Raw genomic sequence first — 21,124 nt, 5'->3', positions numbered from 1 at the left:
TTGTAATACCACACACTCCAAGCGTTCCAGTTCAACCTCAGAACACCATTCAGCCCATCGTCTTCCAGCATTACATCACCAGTAACATTGTCCACAGATTCCAACTCAAACTCACTCCTACTTAAATCTACGACAGACTTTACTGAAGGTTTTGTTCCATCAACAAATCCAAACAAACCAGTTCTGTAAAACTCACCAAAGGCTGCACAACTTGAAGACTTGAGTTCACTATCAAAGCGATAAGGTAGAAATAACTGCATTATGCTTTGGTAAAACTTTTCTGGCTCTTTTGTTTCAGAGAAACGCGCATATCGAACAGCTGCTGGTTTTGTCCAAATTATTTTTGCAATAAACCCAAAGTCATTATTCAACTTTATTGCATTTCTACATTTCTCATTTTTTGTCAAAACGCTATAATCTGAAGCAAACTTAACCAGGCACCTATTATTAAACACATTATCATTCGGCCTATTCTTATAGCGGTCGACTATCTCAGTCATCCACATGTCTTTTGGGGTAAGATCCTGTGATCTAGCTTTTGTCTCAAAACAGAAATGGGAAAACTCATTTTCACAATATTATCACCAGTTGGAATAAAAATAACGCTCCGAGAACACTCCTTTAAATGCATGTTGGTGAGTCTATACACTGCTTCCTGAGCACAAACATCACGGTTATGCAAATAGACTCTACCAAATCTCTTTAAAGCTTCTTTAGCACAAACATTTCCTTCTTTGGCTGCTTCTCTTTCTGTCCATTTCCTAGAAGAAAACCAATTTCACGTTAAATCTTTGACATGTAAGATACAATATAAACACAACATGCATATGCATCAACACAATATTGGATATCAATATTTGCATTCCAAGCTTTTAACAGCGGTCTACTATATGGATGAATCCAGATTTCTTTAATTTGCCTTTTCAACACCATTCCTACTAAATCGTTTATATGCTGATTCAAATACATCTTGATTCATGCACAAGCCTTCAAACATTTCTTCCACGGTACTATATGGACAGTTCTCACCCTAACCCTCCTTGTTTTGTGGTCAATATTATTTCACCATTTTATTAATGTGGGTTGCCAGTTTGGATCAGGCTTCCTATGAAGCTATAAGAATGATAGAAAACATGCTAACAAAAAGCCTCAGACCTGCAGCTCACAGGCGGTTCTAGACACAGGCTAACAGAAGTGGCTCTTTGGCTCAAATATATATTAAATTATGAAATATTGCCCTGTTTTTTGTTTCATTCTTTTTTAATTGCCCTGAGGGCAACAATTTATTCACATATATGTACAATTATTATTATTGATACTTTAATTAAAAATGAGTTATACAAGTTTATGTCAGGGAGCAGGGGGGGCGATGACATGTTCGCATACACCTCGGAAAGTATGTATGTAGTTGCGCCCCCTGCTGGCAGTTCCTCTAAAGGTCGGACCTCTTAATGCGCATGCTCTGCTCGCTGTCAGATCATTATTTAGTTTGCAAAATAAATGTACTTATCAAGGTTTTTCAGAATTGTTTTTACACAGACTTTAAAAATGTTGCAGTCCACTGTACCGCAGATAAAATAAATAAATTCATGGAGCGTCTGTTAAAAACATGTGAAAGCGGTTGAGTTAGTCTTCTCAATCACTCTTCGTGCCCAACTGGTTTTTCTTCGCTTGTCTCTTTGAGCTCGCGGTTCACCATCCACTTCCTGTATTTGGCCCTGGTCTTCTTGTAGCCGAACCTGGCGATGTCCACCATGAACACCCAGGCCAGCAGATACATGACCACGCCGCCAAGCTTCATTATCAGCAAAGTCCTGGGCGAAGTGAGCTCGCAATAAAACATGACGGTCCCCAGGCCGACGCGCACCGCGGCGAACAGCAGGATGAAGAGCAGGTCCACGGCGTCGCCCAGCAGGCTGTCGTAGAGTCCCAGCTGGCGGAGGAACCAGCGGCTCTGCAGCAGCGGGTTGGTGATCTCGCTGCCGAAGATCACCCCGCAGGTCTCACAGCCCGACACGCCCATCAGCAGCGCCAGGAGGATGCCCACGATGCTGGCGGCGTGATGCGCCAGCATGACTGGGCCCTCGCTCCGGTAGCACACGCACCAACCCAGGTCAAAGAAGAAGTAGCCGAGGCAGACTGCCAGGGCAAATATCTGGAGGTCAGTGTTTTCTGTACCTGCAGAGAAGATAAAAAAATGAAATCTTAATCCTATAAGAATGTAACTATTGGACCAATAACAGCCGTCTTCAAATCATTTTTTGAGATCTACAGGTTTAGTGTGATACTTTTAACCCCTTATTCTTTGCAAAGCTAAACCCACCGAACCTGTTTTTGTGTCCATGCTCAGCATGTCTTCAGACTCAACAGCAGCAGAATGGTTTCTGGTCTTTTTTCAACTTCTGGTAATCAGACTTCCAAAATTATCTCAGTCATTCTTAATAAAAACCACTTAATATTTGGTTTAAACATAGAGAACCATCGTACATTGGCTTTGGATTTATTGTTCTGAGTAACAATGCGCCATGTTTGCCTTCGAACTGAACCATCGCATCACAGTTTCTGTGTTTTGCTGCTGACCTGCATGTGTGAAGGGCCAGGGACCGTCAACAAACACAACGTATGCCGTCAGCAGCACTATGATGACGCCATATGGGTCAAGGTGACCAGGCGGCAGTTCCACTCGGGCCCTCGGTGAGAGAAGGTGGAGCAGAACAACAGGTAGAGGCACAGCCAGCCAATCAGGCTGCAGATCACCTCCAATGCAGGCATGGCAGTCTAGATGAACGTAAGACTGGACATGGACAAAGATATAATAGTGTTGGCATGTTTTGATGTCATATAGTTAATGAAAAGATGATCAATTTCATCTAGAATATAGACTACAATATAGCTATTTTTCTTTGGAAATTTAAAATATATATTTAGGCTTTCAAAATGCTCCAATCTAATTGGTCAGTTGTGACCTCATCAGATTCTCAGGCCTTGTACACACCCACCTGAATAAAAAAAAACATTTTAAAAGCTAATATAATACACACAGAATCTGTTTCGGAACGGTTGTCATCCACGCTAACACACACAAATGTACAATGGCGTATTAAGGCCATTGTAGATAGAAAGAAAATCCACAGAGAAAATTCCTGCCAAAACTCTGAAATGTTATAGAAAAAAAACAAGCAAATTTCTGAGTTTCAAAAGTCAAAAACTTTCAACTTTTGAAAGTCCAAAAGTTCAAAACTTTTGAGTCAGAAATGTTTGTGTTTTTTCTGAGATTATTCTCAAAATTTGAATTATTTCTAGCAAATCTTCAACTTTTCAAACTCAGATTTCCACATTTTTTTCTTTTTTAATATAGACACGTACATAAGAACCCATTTGGAATTGTGTGCCTTTGGTAAGGCACCGACCCACCAGTGGGTCCAAGAGTTCGTTACCTCAGAGCTTTTTCAGCAAATGTTTTTCCATCTCTTCTTTACCACATCAGCTCTTTTTCAGAAAAGCCAAAAGCCACTTCAAGTGAGCGGAAAACGTTTTTGCAAAATTAAGGGAGTTATTTCAAATTTTGCTGTTTCCATCAACCGTTTCTAATGCGGTTCGTTAAAATGCGCGTAAACAAATGTTCATGGAAACGCAGTGACAGCATCATGCTGTGGGAGTGGGAGGAGGGGAGCTGCTCTGTTTTAAGAACAGGGAAGCTGGTCAGAGTTGATGGGACAGTCCTGAAGAAAACACAGAGCTACAGTGAAATTTTAAAGCGTAATCATGTGTTAAGATGGTCTAGTGACTAGACTTTTTGATCCTTGCCTGGAAGATACATCATGAATAAATCCAAGAAAAGGAAACATTCTGAAGATGGCAGAACATTTAATGCTACGTGGACAGATCATTTTGCTTTCACCGCTGATGAAACTGGTTCACCAGTCTGCTTAATATGTGGTGACAGACTGGCAAACAGCAAGAAGTCAAATGTTGAAAGACATTTCAAGAGCAAACACTCTGTCTTTGCTAAAAAAAAAATATCCCGAGGGAGAGGAGAGAAAAAAGGCCGTTTCGGAGCTGATGCGAAAGGCTGAAGCGTACGGAGCCCCTTAAGGGACATGGGGGATTTTTTTTCTTTTGCGTTCCCTCGCAATACTGTACTGTTATGTTATGCAGTACAGTATGCAATAATAATAAACAAGTTTTCACTGAGGCTCTGTAAGAGCCATATGAATGAAATAAGTCATTATTGATATGACAGGAGCAGGAGGCTTTGACACTTAGTGTGTCGACGTGGGAGTGACGTCACCAGGTATGAATGGGAAGGATACTGGCTTTGTGTGAGCGGGGCGGTCAGTCCTGGCAAAGTTTGGAGCCTGATCATCAAAATGGAATAAATCGATAATTGTGACAGAACAAAGAAAAGGTTTGGAGTTGATTGATACACGGACAGATGAGATTCCCCGAGTTAACCCAGTGCGGCCCTTTACCATCATTAGTTTGTCGTGTTTTTAATAATAAAAACTTGTTAATAGTAAAAACTGTTTGGTGCAAAACACTGATTGAAAATCAATTTATTTTTTATTGCATGTTTATGTCTGTTAAGGCTAAGATGGAGCGGCACTGAAAGCAGCTCTTTAAACCATTCAGACTAGAACACAACAGAGACACAATCAAAACTGTCAGGTGATTTATTACCCGCGATAATAACTCAGAAATAGTCCAAATTATAATGTGTTTTTATTTCTTTCCTACTTACGGAAGGTTTCTGTTTATATCGTAGGTTTGTGGTGCCTTTCTATCCTAAAGAAAGATATAAAACTTCAGATATTTCACAAAAAGATACTAACATTCACGGAAAAACCTCACATAACCTTATATTAAAGCAGAAAGTACGGCGCCCACCGTAAGAAAGGCTAGTAGGATTCAATTATGCTGCATAACTGACCAGTACAGTATTGCGAGGGAACGCAAAAGTATTGCGAGGGAACGCAAAAGAAAACAATTCGCCATGTCCCCTAGAGGCCTCCGTAGAAGCGAGCAGGAGTCACTTCAAGAAGTGGATTAAGACGCAAATTTCACTACATGTGCCAGTTTCGTGGCTACTCAGGAAATAATCAAGCATGGTAAGCCATTTACAGATGGAGATTATCTACAAATATAAATACATAACTATATATTGTTAAGTGAGATAGTCTTTTTTTTTAATTCAGGAGGACAGGTGACCCCACACACGCGATGGGACACAGAAGCAGACTGCGCATTTTTTGGTTTGCTTGGTTCGTTCAGTGCCGGTGGATAATATTTGGATAAGTTTTGATTTTTATCTCCTGAATAAGAGGAGGACAGGTAACTGCATTCTGTTTCTATGTTTCCTTCAGTGCAGGTTGGGTAAGTTTCGATTTTTATTTCTTAAACACAAAGACCCAAATAGACAGAGGGTGTTTTGTTTGAAATTGAGCATCAACAAAGTGTAAAATGCGTTTTGTTACATGCAGAAATAAAATGTTGTGTTCTCTGCAGCAGTTCGTTGATTTCATAAACGCAACATAGTATCGATTTTTGTACATAGCATATAGGTTTTATATATATGACGTCAAAATGGGTTGTGGCTCCAAGTGCTTTCTTTTCATTGGGAGGCGGTCCCAAATGGCTCTTTGAATAGAAAAGGTTGCCGACCCCTGACTTAGACCAATGTGTGAGAGAGACATTAAATCCAGGCAGCCTCACTCTGGGTACCGAATGGTAAAGGCCCTTCTGCAAGCCAGAGGACTGAGGAGCTACAATCGAAAGCCAACTTCAGCTTCGATCCAGAATCAGTTAGGATCGCTGCCACAGCTAGAGGATCAGACTGACGTTTCCGTCTGTGCAGTCCCGTTCTGTTTAGGATCCTGCTCAGAGTGTGCCTGCTATTATTGGTTTCAACCACAGTGCAAAGCAGCATCAGGATCTCCGTGTTTTAGGCTAAACATGAAGGGAAACTCGACCAAGTCCTGTTAGCCACTGTACTAGCCTGGCATAATATCGCCACTTCCTGGACATAAAATTATCATGTTTATACAAGATGCGTATCATGTTTTAACAAGATAACTATCACGTTTTAATAAGATACGTATGACGTTATAACGTGATAGGGCTCGATTTTTTTCCCCTGGATTAAATAGCAATAAGCTTCTGTACCAGTTTCAAAATTCACCATTTATGAAATGTAAAGCAAAATGCTGATCATGTTACCACAAAGGTGAATTTTAGTGTCTTTATGGTAGACATGTTTAAGAACTAAAATGTTCTAAATTTGTAATTTGATTGTTTTTTCTTTACTCAAAAGGAACCTAGTAGGTACATTTGTACATTGTTCTAGGACTTTACATTTCTTGCATTATAAGAATCAGAAAAAAGTTTTGTTTGTCTTATGTCATTTATTTTCTAATACTTCAAGCATATATGAACTCATCTAAGTACATTCAATAAAATTTTGCATAAAAACCATTTCAGTTTCATATTTAAAACTGCCTGTATAAACAGTACAGACTCAGAGAAATGAAATACCTACTCTGAACATTGTGTCATTCTAGTTCCTCTAGTTTTGAATTTGACAAAACTAGAGGAACTAGAGTAATACAACGTTACTCTAATGAGTAATACATATGATTACTATGTATCATATGTATTACATACATTCATATGTATTGAATTCATATTCAATGAATATGAATTCAATACATTCATATGTATTGAATCACTTGTTCAATACATATGATTATATGTAATCATCTGACAAATTCAGAAAATTGAATTGATTCTACATTTCAACAAAACGTTCATTTGAACAAAGCTGCTTCACAAACAAAGAACTGCTACAGCTTAAATGTAGATTTTTTTTTTTTTTTTTTTTTACAGGTCGATCATTCAAAGCAAGCCAAAGCCAGTTTGCGTAGAGGAAATGCAACTCACCACTGAAAGATTTGTAACTCCTGCAGTAGCAAGTGGCAGCTGTTGGGTAGTTTCCATGAACAATCTCCACAGACAGACTCGACGGCAGATTTTCCCATCCGGTCCAGAATCTCATCATTTCTTTCAGTTCAGGTGGTGTGGCTGTGGAAGAGAACAAAGCCACAATCACATTTTCAATTCTAATTTACCATACGTCCGCAACTTATGGATAACTTAGTATGTTTTGTAAGACTAAAGTAACTGGAAACATTCAAGACAGTTTTACTTTTTATTAAAATCCACATCAGTTCTAGAGCCACATGTTGAGATAGAGCTAGACTACACAGAGAGAACACACAAACATGCATGCAATTCAACTGTTTGAATTTTGAGCTAAGATTAAAACTGGATTGTGAGTTATCACAGCCCCTCCTTGAAGCACACAAGGCAGCAGCCATATTAGCTTAGTACATTAGCGGTAGCATCTCCTGAAAAATTACACTTTACTAAGACTGCCTGTCTCAGTCTCACCTAAGACAACAATCAAACAACCCAGAAAGTCGCCACCCATCAGTTCTCTTTCAAGATTCTAGACTTGGCGCAAGTGGTATTTCTTTTTGAAATAAAACGGGGTAAATTGGGTGTGGGGCAGCGGGGAGGGGCTGGGGGGGCTAGGAGGTAGCTAGAGGTAATATGCTAGCACTACATGGTGTAAGATTAACAACGGCCCAAAACCGTGTTTTAAATCAAGCTTTAAGATAATGTATCAAACTTCATGCGCAAAATAAAATATACTACAGAAATATGAAAGCATTACGCCTCCATGGTCGCCAGCCTGGGTGACGCTGGTATTTCTTCAATATGACGGTTGCGTCACGTGATTAGCTGGGTCCTGGAATCTGACATCCATTGCTAATGTCTGTGACCTGAAGTCACCTCGCCACTTTTACAGCGAATTTTTAGACGCTGAATTTGAGACAGCGAATTTGAGCAAGTTGAATAGACCCTTTTCACAGTGACGTCAGACAATGGCCGCCATAACTCAAAACTGGGTATCTTTACTTCCGGTGTGATTTTGCCTTGGGAACCAAGCTGAAAACTTCCCGCATTCTCATAATCTTAAGGATATAATAAAAGGTAAGTTTAATAATAACAGCATTTAAGTGTTAGATAGCTGTTACTAATCATTGTAAATTCACCATTCTCTATCTGTGTATAAAATAAACAGCCTCCGATCGGAGAGTAAACCACCTAGCAGCAGCTTTAGCCACATTTAGGAAAAATATACTCTCTGTCAGCGCTGTAACGTTTAGAGGTTCACTTTCTGTGTTTTATAAAACAGTGTTTACGTGCTAGATAACCGTTATAAGTCATTGTCAATTTACCATTCTCCAACTGTATTCAAAGGAACCAGCCTCTGATCATGAGTAAACCAGCTAGCAGCAGCTTTAGCCACAGTTAGGAAACATATACACCGCCGCCTGTCAGCGCTGTAACGTTAGAGGTTCACTCTCTGTATTTTATAAAACGGTGTTTACGTGTTAGATAACCGTTATCAGTCATTGTCAATTTACCATTCTCCAACTGTATTCAAAGGAACCAGCTTCCGATCATGAGTAAACCAGCTAGCAGCAGCTTTAGCCACAGTTAGGAAACATATACACCGCCGCCTGTCAGTGATGTAACGTTTAGAGGTTCATTTACCGGTGAATCATTATTTTTTATAAGTTTAGAAAAAACAAGACAAAAGCCACAAATAACAGTTGGGCTTGACGATATTTCTGTTTTTCCAGCAACAAAATGCGCATCTCCATGCACTGTTCATGTTTCTGTCACTGCTAACTGTCACAGAGTCTCTCCCAAAGACGCAAAGAAGGAATAAAAATAAATACACAAGAAAATATTAATGTGCAATGATTTGGATAAATAACTTTAATCTGATTACTGGATTTGAAATACGAACTCGTTAGATTATTCGTTACCGAAAAAGTGGTCCGATTAAAGGCATTACAAAGCAGCGGCGGCACCGGACATCTCTGCTTATAACAAACAAATCCCTATTTTATGGGATGAGTGGCAACTCCAGTCTATAATTTAATAATCTGATCAAGATTAGAGCCTAAAACGTTATAGTTCAAAAACAGTAAAAAGTTCTGGTTAAGGAACAGTTATGTCACGTAGTTAGCTAGCTAACAAAATTCACTAATGCTAAGCTAACGGTTACGCAAAACAAAAATACCTACCTTCATAGTCAAACAGGTATTGTTCGGTGAAGAATTTGTAGCCTTTGTCTAATTTAGATTTTTTTGTCAGAGAGAACTGGTTTGCAAATCGTGATATATCTTCAAATCTTATTTTAGGCAAATGTTTTAGAGACTGTGTAAACTCCATGCTCCGGTGATCTGTCTGATCAACATATGCTGTCAGATTTATACATCTCTCTCTCTCTCTCTCTCTCTCTCTCTCTCTCTCTCTCTCTCTCTCTCTCTCTCTCTCTCTCTCTCTCTATATATATATATAGTTACGGCCCGGCTCAGATGGCCGCAACAAAAGTAGGGAGGACACGGCAAACCCAACGGTTTTAACCTCTTGCGAGGCATTTATTAAAAAACACAAGGTGTCAGCGCCGCCTCTGAGTCCGGATCGTCTGCTTCTGTTGTCAGCCGGCCACACACACCAATTGATGGAACGGCGCTCCTTATATACCATCCAGGTCTGGGAGGCACCTCCCACAATCAAGGACCTAATGGAAAAGCAGCCTGCACTATACAGCACACACATACAACAGCACCGCAGGGCCGTCACACCCCCGCCCATAAAAAAGCAGGTTCCTATATGGAACCCTGCGCCAACCTAAATTCACCACAAGTGCAAGGCAAGCCCAGTCACCATTAACATGTTGCTTTTTCCCACATATTATACTTAGCCAAGTTGATGTTAAATGTACAGGTTCTTTCCTCAGTTCACTCTCCAGACCAGCAACTGGTGCACTCAGAAGCTCTTTTAAGGAACAAAGAAAGGGAACAGGAAGTAAAACAGGCACAAAAAAAACAAACATGCTACAAAAGTGGGGCGCGCGATAACGCATCGGCCATGACATTGTCTTTTCCTTTAATGTAATGAATATCCAGATTGTAGGACTGCAGGAACAATGACCAGCGAATCAAACGCTGATTTGGACATTTCAGTGATGACAGGAACGTCAGCGGATTATGATCGGCCTGCCAATACCCAGGTCATCAGTCTGTGTAAGGACAGCTCCAGCACCCACGTGACTGGCGTCCACGTAGAGCTGGAAAGGATGTCTAAGACGTGGTGCAGCCAATACAGGAGCAGCACAGAGGAGCCTTTTCACCTGCTCAAAAGCCTGTTGACAAATGGTAGACCACTCAAACTTTACGTCCTTGCGCAGCAAATTTGTCAGCGGCACCACCACAGATGAGAAGTTCCGACAAAAACATCTGTAATATCCCACCAGCCCAAGAAAACGCATTAGCTCCTTCTTTGAAGCAGGAACAGGAAACTGCTCTACCGCCTGAACCTTTGCTGCAACAGGGCGGACCTCACCTTGGCCAACCACACGACCTAAATAGGTAACAGTCGCCCTTCCAAACTCGCATTTGGCCAAGTTAACCGTTAACCTTGCCCCCGCCAAACGAGTGAAAAGCTCCCGGATGCGCTCCACGTGCTCTTCCCACGTGTTGGAATACACCACCACGTCGTCCAAGTAAACCGCACAACCAGTCATGTCACCAACCACTCTGTTCATTAGCCTTTGAAACGTCGCCGGCGCATTTCTCAGACCAAACGGCATTACAGTATAAGAATACAAGCCTGTAGGTGTAACAAACGCCGACACTTCACGTGCACGCTTTGTCAATGGCACCTGCCAGTAACCTTTAAAAAGATCAAATTTACTGACAAAGTTAGCAGAACCCACCTGGTCGACACAATCATCCATTCTCGGTAACGGGAAACAATCTGGTTTTGTAACAGCGTTAAGCTTGCGAAAATCCGAGCAGAAACGCGGAGTGTTATCAGACTTGGGAACCAGAATACAAGGTGATGCCCAACTGGACATACTCGGTTCTGCAATCCCATTACGAAGCATGTAATCCACTTCAGCATCCAAGCGTTCGCGCTTCTCCAGATTCACCCTGTAAAATCGTTGCTTTATGGGTTTAGAGTCTCCCACATCCACATCGTGTTCAATCAAATGTGTACGACCAGGCGTGTCCGAAAATAGGCATGGAAATTCTCTTATCAGCTCTGCTAACTGCATAGCATGACCTGCAGGTAAGTGAGCCAACAACGTGTCCAATTTACTCAAAGTTTCAGAGTTTTCAAGACGCCCATGAATCAGGGAGCTGTCCAACCCATCCATGTCACCGTCATCCCCCACAGGTGACAGAGCGCTGTCCGTGGTGCTGAAAGTCTCGCTCCTCCCAGCAAGGTTGTCTACGGCACACGCAGGCGTGGCAACATTACTCTCTGGCTGAAATAAATCAACATCACGAGCATAATACGGTTTTAATATGTTGACATGACACAACTGGGTTTTCATTCTCCGCTCTGGCATAGATAGCAGATAGTTCTGATCGGAAACCCGCTCCAGAACTGTATACGGACCAGTGAACTTCGCCCGAAACGGAGAAGTCACGACTGGACACAAAGCCAACACTTGATCGCCCGGCAGAAATATGCGCGCCTCAGCACGCCGATCGAACAAGCTTTTCATTTTCTTCTGCGCCACAGTCAATTTCTCCTTAACGAGTTCCCGTGCCAAATATAAGCGTCTTCTGAAACCATTAACATAATCCACCAGGTTTTTCGGTGGAGCAGGCTCTGTCAGCCCGTCCGCCACCACAGCCAACGGACCCTTCACGGTGTGCGCAAAAACCAGTTCATTCGGGCTAAACCCGGTGCTTTCCTGGGTTACCTCCCTGGCGGCCAGCATTAGCCAAGGCAAACCTTCCTCCCAGTCACCCGCCAGTTCTGTACAGTAAGCGCGCAGGAGAGACTTCAGAGACTGGTGGAAGCGCTCTAAGGCCCCCTGACTTTCTGGGTGATACGCTGTCGCTTTACTATGTCGCACCCGTAGCTGTTTCAGAACCTGACTGAACAAATGAGATGAAAAATTAGTTCCTTGGTCAGACTGTATTACTTTAGGGATGCCAAACACCAAAAAGAACTGAGTGAGTGCACGTACAACTGACTTAGCAGTAATTGTACGTAACGGATAAGCTGCTGGATAACGTGTAGTTTGACACATCACAGTGAGCAGATATGATGACCCAGCCTTTGAGCGGGGTAACGGGCCCACGCAGTCGATCATCAAATGCTCAAATGGTTCAGAGGTGGCAATAATGGGGCTTAAAGGAAACGGTTTCAAAACCTGATTAGGCTTGGCAATGAGCTGACAGACATGACACATTTTAATATAAGACGAAACGTCCTTTTTAAGACGCGGCCAGAAAAAATGTCTCAGAACCCGGTCATACGTTTTGCGCACACCAGAATGGCCAGCCTCGTCATGAGCAACTTTTAACACTGCGGAGCGGAGTTTACTGGGAACCACTACCTGAAACACCGGCTCACCCACAATGGCAGCATGTGGTGACCATTTCCTCACCAACAACGCGTCCTGCAGGAAGTATCCACATGCACAGTCCGTTATTTCACTCAGCGGGCGCACCTGATCGAAAAGAGTCTTCAAAGAAACATCAGCTTGCTGCTCCGCCGTGAACGCACTGCAAGACAGAGACACAGGAAAACTGGACAAAGGCAAATTAATTTTAGTCGCACATTTCTCCTCTTTCCCGCTCCGCGCGCGCGCCATGGCCCGAGTAACTGCGCATGCGGTAAATACATCTGAGAATTCCCTGTGATTCTCATCAACCTGAGAAATGACTCGCTCAACTGGCTCCGTCGTAACCAGGCCATCCCACGGCACAGTGTCCGCCCACAAACGCGTTCCAGCTAAACCGTTACCCAAAATCACAGAGACTCCATCAATTGGCAAAGCAGGGCGCACAGCTAATTGTGCGACACCAGTAAATAGTTCGCACTCGAGAGACACTTCATGTAATGGAACAAACATTACGTTTAATCCCATTCCCCGAATCGGAACACAGGCACCTGTCTCAGACTCTGCCGAGAACGGCAACACGTCAGCTCTAATGAAAGAATCAAACGCCCCAGTGTCTCTCAGAATCTTAACTTGAACCCTTTCCCCGCCGTTTGGCAGTAACACAAACCCCTCACGAATGAAAGGCAGATACGAGTCACCTACTTCAGAAGAGCGAGCGCTCCTGGTGGTCATTGAAGGACTCCGCACCGGCGCAGCCAAGCCAACTCCTTCAGGAGCAGTGTGAAACTTTTTCGTTTCAATCTTGAGCTGATGACAATTCGCTTTAATGTGTCCACGTCTGTGACAGTAGTGACAAACCCGACTATCTTGGACCGGACTTTTAAACTGTCTCGCCTCAATTTGCGTAGCGACACCAACCCGATCAATGCGGTTCACGTTCCGCCCAAAAAATGGGTTGAAACCCACATGATCTGAAAAATCCTTATGAGTCAGCACGTAATCGTCTGCCAACACTGCAGCCTCTGACACATTCTTAACTTTCTGCTCATTTACGTAAGTTGCGATGTTTTCCGGTAAGCCATTTTTAAATTCCTCCAACAAAATCAGGTCGCGGAGCTGATCAAAGTTCCTAACGTCCTGTGCAGCGCACCACCGATCAAATAAGGCTGTTTTAATACGGCCAAATTCAGTGTAACTTTGAATGGCGGCTTTCTTACAGTGGCGAAAGTTTTGTCTATATGCCTCAGGCACGAGTTCATAGGCTTTCTCCACTGCACTCTTCACTTTATTATAATTTAAACTGTCACCAGCTGACAGCGAAGCATAGGCTTCCTGCGCTTTACCAGTAAAAACGCACTGCAAAAGCAGCGGCCAAACCTCCTGAGGCCACTTCAGTGTCTTTGCCACACGTTCAAACAAGACGAAATATTTATCCACATCCAACTCCGTAAACGGTGGAATCAAGCGAATGCATTTGTTTACGTCAAACTCTGCCCGCGCAGAACTACCATCCTGATCAACAGAAACGCGCGCAGACTCGCGTTTCGCAGCAGCCTCCAATTCCAATCTGCGCATCTCCACTTGATGGTGCAGCTCTCTCTCACGGAGCTCCAAACGACGCATTTCCAACTCCAACTCCATTTTACGTACCTCAGCGTTAGACGCCCCAACTTCACCCAAGGTGGTTGGTTCGGGAGGTGGCAAAATGTGTTGCTCAACCAACGCGGCATACAGTCGCCTTTCAATAACCTCCTTTTTCTCCTGCTTAACCAGAGGTACTTCAAACTGAGCAGCAATAGCTATGAGATCATTTTTAGTAGCCACACTAAACTTCTCCAAAGAAGGCTCAGCTACAAAATCGTCCAGATCAAACTCCATTCTTAAGCAAAACTGTAATCGCACACCACAGGAAGAGAAAAAACAAGCGAAACTGCAAATACAGTGAAAAGTGAAAGTAAATGGAAACCAGTGCACAACGGGCCCAAAGTAATTATGTCCCCACTATACTTAACCTGCCTGCCACGACTCACCTGCCTAACTAATTCCTGGCACTTCACGTGGATCGGCGGCGGGTTTATTAAGCACTAACCCAGTAAGAAATTAATCTCACGGAATGCCCCCGAGATCACTGCTTGCACAGTGAACGCTAACCGCAAACCCCCACGACACTACCAACAGAAGAAACAGGTGAAGTCTAAAGCGACAGCACCTCTTAGCCTAGCAGGAGACACAATCACTAGAACAGAACCAACATTGATGCACAAGCCCCAAAACATTCCACTCACCTGCATACCAGACCAATCCACCAAACAGGCCACAGCTGCCCACAACAAACAAACCGGTTAAGAAAGCCGCGGCCCACCTACAACGATGATGTCACCGCGTACTCCTACAAATAGGAAAAAGATCAATGAAACACGTCATGCACTCAAACCAACAAATTTCCAAACGGTAGAAATTTAAGTTTTGACGAGCCCCCATTTGTTACGGCCCGACTCAGATGGCCGCAACAAAAGTAGGGAGGACACGGCAAACCCAACGGTTTTAACCTCTTGCGAGGCATTTATTAAAAAACACAAGGTGTCAGCGCCGCCTCTGAGTCCGGATCGTCTGCTTCTGTTGTCAGCCGGCCACACACACCAATTGATGGAACGGCGCTCCTTATATACCATCCAGGTCTGGGAGGCACCTCCCACAATCAAGGACCTAATGGAAAAGCAGCCTGCACTATACAGCACACACATACAACAGCACCGCAGGGCCGTCACATATATATATATATATATATATATATATATATATATATATATATATATATATATATATATATATATATATGACATATATATATATATGAAATAGACAACTTTATCATTACTTACTATGTACACCGGAACTAAGGATACACAGCTTCGAGCCAAAACGGAAGTTGTGTGACGTCATGTGAAAAGGGTCTATTGGAGGACAGTGAAAATATTGCATTTGAATTTTGAAAAGTCGAATTTTTTTATATGCTGAATTTTTTTAACACTGAAAATTTAAACTGTGAAAAATATGTATATTGAAAATTTGATCACTTTGAAATAGGAATGTGAATTTTTTTAATACATGAAAATTGCAACCATGTACAAATAATGACACTGAATTTTTTTTTCATGTACAAATAATAACACTGCAATTTTTTCATGTTAAAAATATATTCTGAATTTATTTTAACACTGAAAAAGTTAGCACTAATATACAACATTCAAATTTCAGAGGCATTTTTTATTCAAATTCTGATGGCACATATTTACTTCCATATACATGGTCCATGTACCATTCAATCCATTGTTTCCTAAATGAGAATAATAAAAAAAAACTTTCTTATTTATTGTCAACAATATATCAATGTTTTTATGCATTATTGACTTTATCTTCACTATCCTCAAACATTTAATCACTTTCCTAAAGTAATGGCATAAGTCATTTTTTACCTTTTACCTTTACCTGATTTAGGGGGAAAAAAAGAAGATTATATATACAGTAAAGACCAAACGTTTGGACACACCTTTCTAATTCAATGGGTTTTCTTTATTTTTATGACTATAAGGCAGGAAATCCCACTTATTAACCTGACAGGGCAGGTTGGCCTATGAAGTGAAAACCATTTCAGGTGACTACCTCTTGAAGCTCATCAAGAAAATGCAGAGTGTGTCAAAGCAGTAATCACAGCAAAAGGTTGCTACTTTGAAGAAACTAGAATATAAGGGGTATTTTCTGTTGTTTTACACTTTTTTGTTTAGTGCATATTTCCACATGTGTTATTCATAGTTTTGATGCCTTCAGTGTGAATCTACAATGTCAATAGTCATGAAAATAAAGGAAACTCATTGAATTAAAAGGTGTGTCCAAACGTTTGGTCTGTACTGTATACACACACACACACATATATATATATAATGAATATACTACATATATATATACACTATGTGTATATATATATACATAGTATACGTATATATACATATATATTTATATATATACTATGTATATATAGAGATAACATATATATTATCTATATATACACTATATATATATATATATATATATATATATATATATATATATATATATATATATAAAAATTCCCTTCTCACCCACCGCGGGTGGTTCTTATCCTCTGAGCTCGGGTCCTCTACCAGAGGCCTGGGAGCTTGAGGGTTCTGCGCAGTATCTTGGCTGTGCCAAGGACTGCACATTTCTGGACTGAGATGTCTGATGTTGTTCCTGGGATCTGTTGTAGCCATTAGTCCAGTTTGGGGGTGACTGCCCCGAGGGCCCCGATGACCACAGGCACCACTGTGGTCTTCACCTTCCAGGCCTTCTCCAGTTCCTCCCTGAGGCCCTGGTATTTCTCTAGTTTCTCGTGGTCCTTTTTCCTGATGTTGCAGTCGCTTGGTATTGCTACATCTACCACAACGGCTTTCCTCTGTTGTTTATCCGCTACGACAATGTCTGGTTGGTTCGCCATTACCATTTTGTCTGACTGGATCTGGAAGTCCCACAGGATCTTAGCTCTGGCGTTCTCCGTCACCTTTGGGGGTGTTTCCCACTTTGATCTCGGGGTTTCCAGTCCATATTCTGCACAGATGTTTCTGTACACTATGCCTGCAACACTATGCCAATATATATATATATATATATATATATATATATATATATATATATATATATATATATATATATTGCAGTCGCTGCAAACGTCAACCTTTGGATATGGTTGACGTTTGCTAGCGTCCCCTCGAACCGATCTCTTTTCCTTTGACTGGTCTTTTAATGTCGATATATATATATATATATATATGTATATATATATATATATATATATATACATATATATATATACATATACTATGTGTATATATACATAGAATATGTATATATTTATAAAGATCACCACCCCTTTCTTGCAAAAAGATGATCTAGGTAAATATATAAATAAATAAAAATAAATTGGTGGCAAAAGAAAAATCACAGAGGTAATTATTTTTGTAGGGTGGATATTTGTAAAGACCACGTTTGATTTGGATTTTTTTTAAAATAAGTTTTATAAAACTTATATCTTTGATGCGAAGATAAAGTCAAAAACATACAAAACACTGATGCATTACATTTTTAATCTCACGTGAAAATGAATACAAGACTTTTTATTATTATTATTATTTTCTGTTTTTATTATAGATATTTGTTTAAAAAAGACAATTTAAGTAATATGGCGTAATTTGCTTCTGTGCTGCACTACCTGATCTTACCACCAGAGGTCAGAGTGAGTTTTATCTTAAGATGGAGTACAATGCGGAAAACATGGAGTGGGACGTTCCTGGTGTGTACTTAAGTAACAGCCGCAGGAAAAAACAGAGCAAACAAGACTAATGAGGTATAAACTAAACCCAACCCCCCCCCCCCCCCCCCCCCCACACACACACACACACCCCCACACACGCCCACACACACACACACACATTGGTTCAGTGTGTTCTTACTGCAAAACGTCAGACAAGCTGTTCGCTCCTGCACTGACTCATCCACTTAGTGGAAGTCTTTAGGCATAAATGTCTGTGTGCAACTACTGAGGAAGTACATCTAGTCAATGTAGCGCATCTTCAGAGATTAAAAGCCTCTACATAAAGTATCGATATGTATTTATGACGGGAATTATAACTCAGAACGTCAAATGAAGGAATAAATAAATGTTAGATGGGTTAATAAAAAATATAAAGGCCATTTAAAGTAATTTTTCTCCAAAGATTTAACAGTGTCACATCTAAATAAATGCACCACAAAGAAAAACATATTTGCCCTCTTACAGAATTATGTGCTTTTGCTATTTTGACACACTTTTTATTTATTTATTTATTGTTAATCCTTTATTTCTACAGGAAACTCTCTGGAGACGCTTTGTCTCATTTAAAGAGACCTGCTAAAACAACAAATAACATAAAATAAATAAACTGACTTGAGCAGCAAGAAACGGTTAGATTTGTTTAAAAAAAATGCTTGGGCCAGAAAACAGGTTTTGTTCTTTGGTTTCAATGTATAGCATTTAATTATGCTGTAAAATAATTGTAAAACATAAAGGTACATATTTCACGGATTCCGCCTATCACGGGTTCTTTTCGGAACGCAACCCCCGCGAAAAACGAGGGTTCACTGTATTCATATTATTATTACTAAGAATAATAATTATTATTAGAAACAAGTTCAAAATGTTTTTTCCATTATCCATATCTAATGTGCACAAAATCTTTTTGTACTGTGGGAGGAAGCCGGAGTACCCGGAGAGAACCCAGTCATGCACATGGAGAAGATGCAAACCTGCCGTACTAAAGATCAGGAGGAGCGTGACAGATGGGACAGGCTGGGAATCAACATAAGGGGCAACAAAGCTTTTTAAGGTAACGTCTCCGTTGACTTTCGCTCATTGCAGCGAGACGTCTTCTTTCTTCGTTGCAAACATCGCAACCTGGTAAAATTGGTTGTCTTGGGACCTTGGGATATGGTTGACGTTTGCTAGCGTCCCCTCGGACCGATGTCTTTTCCTTTGTTAGGTCTTTTAATGTTGATTCAGGAGAAGTTTGGGTTTTCTGCTCAACCGTCTCCTTTCCAGAGCAAACGTTCGCAGGCGGAGACTTTTGCTCTGAAGAGCAAACAGCTGAGTTTTTGGACTCAACTGTTTGCTCTTCAGAGAGACTGGAAGAATCTCTGTCTTCTACTGAGGTCTCCTCTGAAACCTCACTGCAAACGTCTGATGCGTTTTCTCTGGCCAGAGAACGCAGGGAATCCTTCTCCGGTTTCCCAGATGGAGGACTCAAAAGACATTCCTCAAACATGTCGTACTCGGAGACGGTGCGCTCATCCTGATGGTTCACGTTTTTCTCCCGGCAACCTTCTCCAGCCGGAGAAGGTTTGCAAAGATAAGCGTCAAACTCATCATACTCCGTGCTCTCGTCCTTGTAGTCAGAGGTTTCAAATTTGACACCTGGCAGCAGTTGGTTAACAACTTTTTTAACTCCAGTTGTAATAAAATATCCAGCGGCAAACGTCAGTGGGAAAAAAAAAGTGACTAACACTTCTTCCATTTTAAAATCGTAGTAAAACACAGAGAGACCAAGAGCTGCTCGTAAAATACCTGATGTTTTGAGATGGAAGCATTTATAACCCCAGATGTTCTTTGATCTATGACATAGATCTATGTCATTGAAGATGTCATAGCAACAATGACCTCACTGTAGTTCTGGGGGAATGTCTGGCTTCTGATCATTGCTATGGAAACGGTCAGGTCAGTTCTGCACGACTCAAACTATTAACCCTTTGCAACTGCGTCACTTAATCATTCGAGGCGAATGATTAATCATGACGGACGTTGGAAGTGTATATTTCAGGAGGCTGGGGATTAAAACAGGGATTTTAATTGTTAAATATTAAGTTTAGATTGACAATGGTATATTAAAACCATCAATTTAAGTAGGTTTGTCATCATTCTGTCAGGCTTAAAATTTTGAATCGTGACTTAAAAATATCTTAAAAGTAAAATTAAATGTAACTTACAGGCATTTGCTGCTGCTGCTGCTGTTGTAAAATGTGACAAGAAATGTTGCCTGCTTGGAGAAGAGCTACAAAGAAATAATTTTGGTTTAATAATTTTATAACTCTGTTAGTACAGAGGAGGGCTGAGTTGGCAGTTGAAAAACTACAATGATGGAGGAACTCTGAGTTACTACAGAAGGAGGCTGAATGTTTGGGCATTATATAACTGATTTAACCCAACCACTGTTACACATGGGATTAGTTTGGCCCTTTGAAATGAAGCTTACTGAAAATTTCAAAATAAAAGCCTTAATATTCCTCTCAGGCTGGTGCGCTGCCTAGCGCAGCAAGGCAATGCATTAGCATTAGCACAAATATTAGCATTTCACTTCCTTCCACTATGATCCTTTTCCCTAACATAAGCATTTTAGCTATTTCTTATACATTAGCTATGTTCAGTACACTCAATGGAGGAAGTGAATGCAAGACAACATGCTAGTGATACCCACATGCTACTCAGCATTCATGCTAACATTAGCATTTTGACTCATTTTAGCTTATGCATTAATTTTAACATACTGAATGTTGCAGGTCCATGTTAGTCAACATTCTTGTGGTTCTCCACATGCTGCTTTGTAATTTTTTAGCTAAGCTTAGCATTGATGCTAATTTTTAGCATCAGAACGCTGGGTCCCAAGCGACCGGCACACTTTGGCAGGCCCCGGTTAAATTTCTTCAGGAATTTTCTAGTTCTACTATATTCTGTACTTCCACGGTGACAATCTTCATATTTAGCATGGTTTTTTTTTTACCCCTCAATTCACTTACAAAATGCATCTTTCGAATCAAAATCCACATATTTAAAATCAAAAGGATGGATGAAAGTTTTCAGAGTAACAGGTTTGCAACTTTTCAGTCCTAAAAGGTATTTTTGTCTTCAGTCCAGCTAAATAACACGGGAGCTGCAAATATTACCTGACTTAAAAAATATAAAAATAAAAAAAAGTTTTGATTAATACCTACTACATTAAATCTGTTGTTAATTTTAAA

General features: G+C 40.9%; 1 protein-coding gene across 1 annotated transcript; it reads right to left on the bottom strand.

Moving 5' to 3' along the window:
- Window positions 1–359: 359 nt before the first annotated feature.
- On the bottom strand, window positions 360–7,910 carry LOC116736147 (TLC domain-containing protein 5-like). The gene is given in 4 exon segments (XM_032588459.1): window positions 360–2,178; window positions 2,581–2,650; window positions 2,653–2,794; window positions 6,937–7,910. Coding segments are annotated over 3 exon segments (729 nt in total). The 5' UTR covers window positions 2,773–2,794; window positions 6,937–7,910; the 3' UTR covers window positions 360–1,639.
- Between the last annotated feature and the right edge of the window lie 13,214 nt (window positions 7,911–21,124).

Source organism: Xiphophorus hellerii, chromosome 16, assembly GCF_003331165.1.
Source record: "Xiphophorus hellerii strain 12219 chromosome 16, Xiphophorus_hellerii-4.1, whole genome shotgun sequence".
Taxonomy (NCBI): domain Eukaryota; kingdom Metazoa; phylum Chordata; class Actinopteri; order Cyprinodontiformes; family Poeciliidae; genus Xiphophorus; species Xiphophorus hellerii.
The sequence above is the reverse complement of the archived record's forward strand: the minus strand, read 5'-3'. Positions and strand labels throughout refer to the sequence as shown.